The 12,235-nt window shown below is 37.5% G+C and overlaps 1 protein-coding gene across 3 annotated transcripts in view; it reads right to left on the minus strand.

Annotated features, from left to right (window-relative positions):
- cntln (centlein, centrosomal protein) overlaps positions 1–12,235 on the minus strand; it is a 135,812-nt gene that overhangs the window by 76,733 nt on the left and 46,844 nt on the right. For all 3 annotated transcript variants that reach the window (XM_067404558.1, XM_067404556.1, XM_067404555.1), the window contains one exon: positions 4,500–4,592. In XM_067404558.1, coding sequence (XP_067260659.1) covers positions 4,500–4,592 — 93 coding nt within the window. The remainder of the gene's footprint in view (positions 1–4,499; positions 4,593–12,235) is intronic.

The raw sequence follows: 12,235 nt of genomic DNA on the forward strand, positions 1-12,235 counted from the left end.
TCATATCACACACAAATTCGATAAGTGGGAATTATTAAATATTAAGCTAATGTTTTATGGATATCACAATATTTTTAAGCAGGCTTACATATTGCCCAGCCCGTATCCAGACCAGATGGTGGGCCTGCACCTTGAGAGGACCACAATGCAGCCCTGAATGTCAGTGGAGACCATGATAACTAGACGTGCTCTACAGACAGATCCCCTGCGAATACTTCGTCGACATGACAGCCATCGGCACAGACCACGAGAACCAGACAAGTCCCCTGTGCAGACCTCTGTGGCCAGCTTCACCTCCATCCCACTGTATGCCAGTGTGTTGCATCCCAATGAAATATTCTGAATGATATCAATCCACAATCTGGACAGAGGAGACCTGGTTCACCCACTGAGCCTGGTTTCTTCCCAAGTTTTTTCTCTCCATTAAGTCACCTGATGGGGTTTCGGTTCCTTGCCACTATCTCCTCTGGCTTGCTAACCCCTCCGGTCCTACACGCCCCATTTGGAGTGGGACTTGAACCGGTTCCTCTGGCATGGTAGGCGGGCTTGCTAACAAGGATGCTAAAGACCGCAGTCTCTAGCGTCAGTCGCTAGAGTGCGTCTTGAGTTCAGGGGAGAGATTACCTGCACGGCTTTCACTAGCTGGCCTCCATTACACTTAGGTGGGGAGACTTAATATTTAGCAATTTAACTGACTTGACAACACTGACAGTTTTGGATGAGAGCTGAACTGAGCTGGATGATAGCATCAATGTTTTCTGAACAATGACTCTATTGACTTTGTAGAGCTGCTTTACAGGAGAATTGAATTCTGTTTGCCCCACTAATCATTATTTTCCTTTTTATCACTGTAGATCTGCTTTAAAACAATCAGTATTGTATAAAACACTATGTAAGTAAAAGTGATTTGACTTGACTTAAGGCAAAATATAAGAATAGGTCAGAGGGATCATGGTAAGAGAGTGGAAGTACCCAAATAAAAAGTTTAGATTGAACAATTGTGTTTGTTATTTGTTAAATTAATTCTAAAATGTCAAATGCTAAAGCTATAATTAATATTTGTCCAGTTTCTTTATCATTTCTTTAATTAATTATGCTGAAACCCATGCAGCCCCGTAAGGTCTGGCTCCCCCACTGAGCACTATCATCCCATCTTCACCATTTGCTCTGCACCTGCACTTCAAAGGCAGTATTTTATCAGGAAAACACAGGTCACCAGAATCATTTTGTTTAAAAACATGGAATATATGCCACTAATTCAGTGACAACTTAGTCTAAATGAATGAACATGCATTACCCCAGTACATCTTTTGTATTATTACTGTTTGTATATTGTTCTTTCGTATGTTGTATAGTGTTATGCATGGCTGAAAGTTGGAACTACTAGATAATGTATTTCAGCTAGGTGATGTTTAATATAAAATTACTCCTTGTTTAATGACTCACAATTTGGTAGACATCACCATACCATAGAATGCATTGTATGTTTCTCTCTATATTTGTCAGAGTATAAATGGACACAAACTTTCAAGTGAACTCACTTTCAAACAAAGGAAATCCCCCGCCAGAGAATTGCACCTTTCTCATTGGTCAAGCCCAGATTTGAAGGTGTCGAGTGTCTGGAGAAGTTAAATAGCTCTGAGCAGATCTGAGTTAGTTCTTCTAGACTTCTTCTGGTTCTTCTCTTTGTTCCTGTTGATACAACATGAGGGCCACCCGGCCCGAACCGGGCTGGTAGGCCTCCATTTCACTTCAAGCCATGCACAACTGCAGCGACCACAAAAGAGTCAAATTAACAGCAAAAGGTTTGTCTTAATTTTCTTCATTAACGGTGAAGATATTGATTACAACTTCCACACCAGCGGACTGAACCATCAAAGATTTATTCTGAGCCTGCAGATCCGGACAGCTAAAGCATTTGTAAGTATCGTTTGAACACTAAATGGCAATTTAGTATTAAGATTGTGAACCCCTTTTTACATAGGTGCTTTATAGTATTGAAATTGATGGTCCGTCCAGCAATTGTTAATTTACTCTTTCCATTGTTTCATTACCCTGTTATGATATGGTTCAAATTCATTTTCCACTCTCTCACTGCATGAATGGTGTGTTTGTGTTGGTTAGTTTAGTTATGTGTGTGTGATTTAGTTAAATCAAACTTATATACACACTCTTGCGAGTTGATTCTGGTCTGCTTATAAAACCAATGTCCCTGATAACGATTCGATCACAGCTACGTGCTAAGAAAGTGATGTTTTTCTGTGGCCACGGAAAATATCCTTTCTATAAGAGTTGATAGACGATCAATGCTGAGTGTTCGCTGGCCGAACAGATTAATTGATTGTAATATTAATTCAGCTACATTAAGTTAATTTGATTAACTGATTCAAATATTTACAATTAATCATAACAAGTTCTGACTAATTATTAATATTTCCCCCTTTGAGCTAATAAATATCGTTACAGTAGTTATTGACAAAAGTGACTTGTGGAGGAAATTTTTTTTTTAAACTTTTATCTAAAAGGAAACTTGATTTGAATAGGCTTAATTCTTTCCTTAATTCCCTACTTTCCTCACTTACACTTTGATCATCAATCATAGAGATATTTGTTAAAGTCTGAATGAAATGAAAAATCATCCTATTTACTAAATGCATGTTATTGATCTTGAACTTCACAAAATCGTTCATGTAAGTCAGATGAAAGAAACTTTTCAATTTAAATAATTTCTAATGTATTAAACAATCATCTTATCATTCGCATCCTGTTAAGGTGAAATTCCTTTGCTAGCGACCTGAGATAAAAAGAGAGCGGCGTCATCGGACACTCGCATATACTTTAAGTTGCATGACTAAAGTCAATAAATCATTGGTACCTTGTGTAAAGATCACTAGCAAAGTTTGTTTTTCTTTCTGGATGTTCTTTTCTGGGAACAGGGCGCTGATAAGCGTTTCCACGCCAACCTGGCACCTGTAGCATTATTGTGGCCTGACATTTCGCCCATCAGCCAATAGGAAAAGGCTGACTTCTCCCACCACTTAAACCCCACAGCAGGAGGAACGCCTCAGTAAGCTGGGTCGCTCCCCAAATGCCCGTAAATATTGGTCTTTGCCTCACAGCTATTTGAAGGGGTGGGGGGTGGGGGGGGGGGGTGGGGTGGGGGGATCTCCACCAAAGATTACATGGGACTTTTCAGGGGTGAACATATAGATTTTCCTGACAAGAAGGCCCTCTATTATTCTGACCTTAGCCAAGGCGAACTCTGGCAGAGACAGCAAGCGCACCTTTCAGCTTGAGTGGCCAGGGCCAGGAGACTTGTCGAAAGGCTTTCTGAAAGGGAGGAAAGCTTGTTTACCGCTGCTATGACACGGCAGCCCTGCTGGGCGGGAAATGCAGGGCCCTGAACCCTGTTATTATTAACAAGGACAAAGAGAACAAGCCAGCCCCAGACCGGGTTGCCAATGTGACAAGTATGGATTTACTGCTCAGAAATTCACAAGAGGACAGTCAGCCTTTAAACGAAAAAGACAGACAATATGAGACAGAGAAGTGGAACAACGCAGAGCGCTAATGAAGGCCTGTTCAGATTGAGTGACCAATGTTTCGTGTCTGAGTGACATCACGGCATACCCCCCCGTTTAAAGTACCCGGCATGCATCCACCTGGGCATTAAAATCAATACGAACTGGAGGATGAGTACTCCGCACCGCTGGAACTGTTGACTGTCACTGAGCCTTACAAACTGAAGTATCTGACAGACAAAAACACAGACTAGATTAGTTTACTTGAGATTTAAAAGGAGCGAAATGCAGGAATGAAGAAAAGGCCAGCAGAGAAGAGAACAGGGTAAGAGAGAGAGGCACGATAAGTCAAAAGAGAGACATGGATGATTGGTTTAGTGAAGAGCGAGAGTTCTTCAGCAGCCTTCTCTCCCGCTGCCTCATTGCCTCTGCAGACAGTCAATGTGTGTGCGTGTGGATGATGAAGGATGGAGGTCAGATAGAGGGTAGCGGTCAGAGGACAACATCTGACTCTACCTGCTATGAGCTCCTTCATGCCGAAACTTTAACAGACACACACATATGCAAATACATGTTCTTATTCACTGATATGTCGAAGAGCGGACAATGTATCAGACTATCATAGTTTTGAATACTTTTTCATTTGATTTGATTTTTTATTTGTATTTTCAATGTTCAATGTTTTAATGTTTTTTTTTTTTTTTATTAAACTAATTTTATTAGTTTAGATTAAGTTTTTTTCCAATTACATTAAAATGTTATTTAATTTTTTTTAATTGCATTTAATTTAATTTTATATTTACAGTTATATTTTGTAGTATGACACAACATTGCACACCTTCTATGTGCTTTTTCTATGTCTAAGGAAGCAGGAGATTGCTGCCCAAACATTCACATAAGGACATACATCTCCTAAGGTGTCCAAAGAGAAGATAAGAGAATCACAGTAACAGAATAAAGCAAGTATTTAGTGTTCACCTTAAGTGCGAGTAATTCCTGCAGCTGCTGAATCCGCTCTTGACTGTCTGCTCCATCATTGTTGCCACCACCTGGAGATAGAGACCTGGAGCCCTGTTGAAGACAGAAAAAAACAACAACAATAAAACATCTTTCATCAACACAATAGGCAAGTTTTTAATTACCAAAAGCCAAAGATGAGCAATAGCCCTTCACGTATGAACACACAAACATCAGCCAGCACACTCTCCAAAATCTAACAGGGGACACAGGCTGAATCGTGAGGAGGAGCACACACGGCATGCTGCTGAAGGGTTCTCTATGCAGGGACCTAATGAGCATGTTCATTTCCATTTACATTGTTTCTTTGACAATAATGATGTCCCATTAGGGGAGACTAAAGGGTTATAGAGTGAGAAACGCGCCAGGCCTCATTACCAAAGGTGGGGAGGGAGGCGCCTTTAATTGCTCTATCAGGGCCCAGAGTTACACTTGATAGGACAACAGAAGCAGACTTTGGGGAGAAAGAAAAAAAAGGAAGAGAGAGAGGGAGAGAGAAAGAAAGTGGGCTCTCTCTGAAGTACCTAAAACCAGTGGAGAGTAATGTGCGAATGGAATGGCAAATCTGGTAAGGTCGGTGAAGGAAGGCCATATGGCAGAACAACTGAGAAAGTGTGAAACTACAAAATGGCAGACACACCACTACAAATCGTGAGATGGAGATCTTCAGGGACCAGATCAAAAACACTTAATCTAGGAAAAAAACACTAATACTTCAGAGAACTGAAAAGATCCTTTAAAAGCTGATTAGCTCTTGAATAGGCAGCCGTTGAGTATAACTAACTAGAGTCACTTGCTTGGAGCTCTTAGTCCAAGAGGATCTACCTATTGATGTGTTGAAGTCAAGTCATTAACAGCATAGCTGAACTTTCCTCTGACACATGTCCCAAAACCAGACTTAATATTCTCAGCATTCACAGGAACAGTGGTGTCCTCATCATCAAAGACCTCAACTCTGCAAGGATTAGCAAAAGAGTGAAATTAAAGCTTTCAAAGAAGCAGCAATCAATACCTGAATATAAAGAACAAAGAAACAGTTCCAGCAGTCATGAGTGGCAAAGAAAGCCTTACTCTTCCTGCACTGCGTCTTGCTCATATGCAGGGATGCAAACTCATCAGGGGTAAAAAAGCTGATAAAGTGCTTTATTCTGTTAAACATATTTAGTTTGAATTCATTTTTTAGTACATTTAAATGATACTTTTTTTTTTTTTAATCTTAAACAACAAAAATGTCAGGTGGTGCAACTGGCTGAAAAAATGAACAGACTAAGAAAACGTTTCGGGTTAAGACTGTAACCTTGTTCCCTGAGAAGTGAACGAGACACTGCGTTGAATACGACTCTTCGGGGAACGCCTCCAGCATAGCATCTGAAGCACGTGTGGAACTAGTCCAATCTCAATTGGTGTTGTGTCATGACGTCACATGTAATGGCATACACGGAAGCTACAAAGTGAGCCGGCACAGAACAGTGTTAGCTTCTGCTCTTCAGTAAGCATTCTGTGTTGTTTTGTCTGTCTTATTTGGTGTTGTTTGTCCAAGCAGTGCAAAGCATTCATTCATACATATATTAAAGAAAGTATGGTGATTGAAAGGCAATATAAGCAGTATGTGCCTCCCTGTCCCAGATACATATAGGGTAGCGGAGCATGTGGAGGACTGTGCGAGTTGTGAGCTGCTGCTGCTCAGAATGCTCCACTCCCATTAGACAGGCCAGGCTCACGCTCCCGTGGTTCAGGGCATTTGCAATCATGGGGATCACAAATGGAGCTGTTCCGTGTACACTGTCACATGTGACGTCATGATGCAACACCAATCAAGATTGGACTAGTTCCACACGTGCTTCAGATGCTATCACGCTGGAGGCATTCCCCGAAGTGTTGTCTTTGACGAAGCATGAGTTCCCTCGAAAGGGAACTATTTAAAATGATGTTTTAATAATAAAAAAATTAAAAACTAAATACTATGGGATTATTTCAGGTTTGAAACATTTCATATAAACATTTTTTTTTTTAAATATCAGTAGTTTTAAAGCTGTTGAGTTATTTGAAAAACTTTTGTCCAGCAATTTGTATATTCTCAAATGTCAGGGTGGCACAACTGCAAACATGGCTCTTTTAGTATGAATTGACAAGGTAATAACAGTAAACATGATAATGCATCATCCAGAGGACTCCAACTGATCCTTGTGGCAGAGTGAAAAGGTTTGTAGATCTCTCTCAAATACTGGTAAAAACTGCTAATTTTCAGTATGGGTTGGTTGGTACACTTTTCATGTCAGTTTGTACAACTACAGTATATATGCACACATACAACTATTTGGTTGAACCGCCTGTTAAACACTATTTAACAACTGAAAGTTGTTTAAACATTGTTCAAGATAAAAAAAATTGCATTACATAAGTTTTTTTTTTTTTTTTTTTTTTTAAACACCTTTTTTTAAAAAGCTTTATTTGTCAATGACCCAAATATATATACACACAAAGAGTTCCAAAACACTATAAAACCATTTTGATTAATTTGAGTAAAAATGTGTTTTCTTTACCAAGAAAGTGGCCAGATGAAAACCACTATTTTCAGATTAAATCTTTCACATAGCATCTTTTGGTTATAAAAACATTAAAAATTCAAATCTAGGTTTTGATTTTCAAAAGTTTATTATAAAAACATATTATTTTTTCCCCAAAATGCAACAAATCCATGACAGTTTTTTTTTTTTTTCAAAATGTAATTAATCCATCAATATAAAAGTTATTTTTCATATTGAAAATACACAACAAAGTAAGTTGATTCACATATATGACAGCCTCTGAACTTTGTCAATACTAATCTTTTATACAGGCATTTGACTAAAAATACATTCAGTCATCGCTCCCAAAATTAATTCAACGAGTCATCTTATTAATGTTATAAATTACTTGAGTACCTCATCTTCTTAATCTCCTCGTGTAAATGATTACATTTCGATGACTTACGTTTCTTCCCCACCGCAGAAACCACCACAGGTTCATCAATGCACACGTATATATATATATATATATATATATATATATATATACACACGTATATATATATATATATATATATATATATATATATATATATATATATATATATATATATATATATATATATATATATATACACGTATATATATATATATACACGTATATATATATATACACGTATACACGTATATATATATATATATACACGTATATATATACGTATATATTACTTGTTTCTTGGTGTCAAGTAACAAAATGCAGAGCTTATTGCGATTATTGGTGGTTAATGGTGGTTAGGCTACAGTGCTGTATTCTTCGTGTAGATCCAATGGGCCAGGGTACGTTTAAAATGCCATGAGAGTATGAGAGTAGCGTGGTACGTCCCATGGGTGGTGTATCAAGGTTTTTCGGTTCAGTTTGAATATCGTTACACCCCTAAACAACAGTGGAAGACATGTGCATGTGGAAGACATAGTTAAACGAACAGTTCAACCAAAAAACTAAATGGTTCACATATAAAAATTCTATTATCATTTATTCAACCTGATGTAATTCCAAACCCATTTTTTCAGCTGTAGAAAACAAAAAGAACCATTTTTGAAGAATGTGCTGCTTGCTCTTTTCCACTGACTTGCGATGAATGTGGACTGGAGCTTTCCCACTTCAATGTTTTAGGTAAAGTATTTCCTTAAGCACTTTTCAGAGGACATGCCCCATCATGATCAGGTTAATGGGAGAGTAAGAATTCTATCAGCAGTATTATGGTGATAAGTATGTGGATAGGATAAGTATGAGCAAAAGTATGTTGGCTTGAACTGTGAAAGACTTTCAGCTGTTAGTGTCAGCTACATAACTAAACTAATAAAAGTATATGCCTCCAGCTAAAATGTTTGTACACGTACACATGACTTTGTGTCCTCACATGCATGGGCCTACTTTATCTTATCTAAAAAAAAAAATATATTTAAAAATTCAGTGTAGTGATCTAACTTATTATGATCACACTGATAAGAAATTTCTGTGTGTCTAGGTTCCTGTCATGCATGAATCCTCGGGATGGAGACACACACAATCACATGATAAATGTTACCTTAAAAAAAAAAAAGTCTGGAAGGCTGCGTTTAATACACTGACACTTTCATTAAGATGGTGAGAAGCCTGGAAAATACTGGTTAGGGCTGGAAGATTTGCCAAGGAACTCACAGGGTCAGCTGTTCAATATAAAACTAAATCTCTGACTACTTCAAACAGAAGGTCTTTTAATTGTATTGTTGATTTAAATAAATAAAAAACGGTATACTTAATACTAGGGATATGGCATGGCATCATATGCCGCATAGTGTTATTAGTATTACATTTTGCTTTGAGTATTTTTAATATTTAACTATACATTTAATTATTATTCTTAGTAATAATAATAATAATAATAATAATAAGTCATTATCACAAAAGTTTTGGTCAAATTGTGCAGTCCTACTAACAAAAACAAAAATATCACTGAAGTAAACAGATTTCTTCTCATATTGGTGCACTGGTCTGGTGAGCATTTATGTGTATTTACAGTTTTTCTCAGTCGCTTTGGTGCATTTCTCACATCACTATTTACATTTGCACAACAGTTAGTTCAACGTCCACAACATTTAGTCTTTTGTGCACACCATAGTAGCAGTTTCTCATTCCTTTGAACAAATTGCAAATGCTTTTGGACATGCATCAATTGCTTTCATACAACTCTCTGCTGTTTTATAACATTATCATTCGCTTATGTCATGTCAGTCAAAATTAACTATACTTGTGAATGCTGAATAGTCATTCCATATAAAACTAATAGTCCTCATTTCATTGCTTGAGTAATTACATACAAAAATGTTGAACTAGTTGTCAAAATCTGTCAAGCAAATTTTACACATTTTTTAAAATCTTTTAATGTCTACTAAATTGAACAATTTCTCTCAGATGAATCTCAACTTTCACTGATGAGAAGGGGTGTGTGAAGCATTAGTTGCAACCAATGATAAGCTACTTCTCTACAATCACTGTCAGAGCTGAATCCCATAAACCCCCACTTTACAAGCATATATGAACCAAGCAGAACATAGTGTGTACCATTTCTACAATACTGTGACACAGAAATGGAAGGTCAGCCTCGTGGAAGAGGGGTAAAGGTGCGGGGAGGAAGGGGAAGGGGACAAAACAGGGGAAGAGGAAGAAGAGGCCAAGTATATAGGCAGATCCCTGATGAAATCAGGGCTACAATTGTGGATCATGTTGTCAATCACGGCCTCACAATGGCTGAGGCTGGTCGAAGGGTGCAGCCAAATGTTGGGAGAACCACTGTAAATTCAATTATTCAAACATTTCGTCGGGAGAACAAGTGTGCATAAATGGACAGTAATTCAGCACTAAACAATCTGTGCACTGCACTACTGTCATTGTTTCATACATGAAGCTTGCAGTGGGACAAGAACTTGTCACTGTACATTTTACATTTAGACGTACAGCTTTACTGCATCACACATTTAGTGTATTGTAGTGTACAGTAGTGTTACAGTAAAGATTTGCCATATGTACTGCAGTATTGTTTACAGTTGTGCACAGCTCTACCCAAAGGGAGTTTATGTTTGTTGCAAATAAGGGTGTATTTTTTCTTTTGCACAATGCTGTGAACAAATTAGAATTTCAAAGAGCATATGCAGTAAAAATGTGAAACATACATATTCAGTGTCTTGTACTCAGTTACCTCACTAAATACAGTAACTGTATTTTTCAAACGGCTGTGCAAATAGTATATAGTGCTGTCTTGAGCATTTTCAGGTAGTGTCACCAAGATCTGACTTTTTTGCATTTGAAAACATTGACAGAGTAAATTGTCATAATGAAAACATGACAAAGCCATTTGAATATCTTGTTCATAAACAATGTGTCAGGACTTTTCATCTTGATGACACTGACACTTTCATTGACATGAATACTTGCTTTTGAGGAATGACCTATCCAATTTGAGCAAGGGACACGCTTTTGCAGGTTATCAACTAGGTTTTGCAGTTTGTACTAATTGTTTTGAGAACTGCATTAACTGTTGTGCAAATGTAAATAGTGATGTGAGAAATGAACCTAAGCGACTGAGAAAAACTGTAAGAGACTTCTGACACTTTCAAAACCAAAAATACCATTAAGAACAGGTCTCAATAAAACAACACATTTTTGTTAAAAACACCAGTCAGTGCAATAACAGAAAAAAACATCTTTCATTCAACACAAAAAGACAGTGAAGTTCATTACACAATCATAAAATGTGGCAAAATGTGATTCCATCTAAAACTAGCCACTAAAACTAAATGTCTGGTCAATAGGAGCATGAAGTGACTTTACAAATGTATAGTTTATAAAGTTATACTGAAAACAGGTCATAAATCTTGCAAAAAACAAACAAACAAAAAAACACGATCTGTAAGGAACTCGACAATTTGAGAGATCTCGAAAGAGAACTTGAGCATTAGAGGTAAGTGCTATATTTCAAGCAGAACTAACATTACATCACCTTGAGAACACTATCTCTAGAGAGAATCAGGGTGGTGGCAGAATCATGCATTGGGATGCTTCACTGAGGCATGGAGTGTAAAGATAAAAAAAAAAAAAAAATAGACAGCACTAACTACAGAAAAAACTCAGGAGTTAATTAAGCTGCAATCAGCAGGAGCACTGGGACAATTAATCTTCCATCAAGGCAAAGACCCAAAACATACTGCAAAAGCAGCACAGAGTGGCATATACCAAAAGGTAAACGTCCTAGAGTGCCCTGTGGAGTACAAACCAATGTATACAAACAGACTCTCTGCGTGGTGGAGTTTGAGATTGAGTAAAACTCCCAAACGAGCAGATAATCTCACCCAAAATGCTGCCTAAATGTTTTTACAAGTATACAGTGGCAGGTGAAAACTTCTGCATTTTATATTTGCACATATACACTGACAGGTTTTAAAAAAAAAAAAAAAAAATTGGATTTTATACTTAAATACTTAAGAATCTATGAATGAATCATTACTATAGTGGTTATTATATTTCTAACATGTTATATGTCTGGCAACGGTTTTTAACCCTTAAAGATGGAGTGTGCAGCTTTTCACTTCTTAAACAACCATGTAGGAAGACACATCATGGACATATTCCAGGATGACAAGATTCACCAGGGTTAAAATTGTGAAAGAATGGTTCAGAGAGCATGAAGAATCATTTTCACACATGAATTGGCAGACCTTAATTTAATTGAAAGTCTTTGGGATGTGCTGGAGTAGACTTTACAGAGTGCTCACCTCTTGCATTGTCAATACAAGATCTTGACCAAAAATGGATGGGAATTACATCACATCATTTATTTTCATCGAGAGGTGCATCTTTTTTTGGTCAAGATCTTGTATTGACAATGCAAGAGGTGAGCATGCGGTCTCCTCCAGCACATCCCAAAAACTTACACTGTGGTTAACGTCAGTGCTACTTCATGTGAGAAAATGATTCTTCATGCTCCCTCTCAACAATTCTTTTACAATTTGAACCTGATGAATCTTGGCATTGTCATCCTGGAATATGGCCATGATACATCTTAATACATGGTTGTTTAAGAAATGAAAAGCTACCATCTTTTAGGCTGTGTGTCCACCTAAGCGTTTTTTCCAGCTGCTAGCGTATTTTTT

Source organism: Chanodichthys erythropterus, chromosome 12 (assembly GCF_024489055.1).
Source record: "Chanodichthys erythropterus isolate Z2021 chromosome 12, ASM2448905v1, whole genome shotgun sequence".
Taxonomy (NCBI): domain Eukaryota; kingdom Metazoa; phylum Chordata; class Actinopteri; order Cypriniformes; family Xenocyprididae; genus Chanodichthys; species Chanodichthys erythropterus.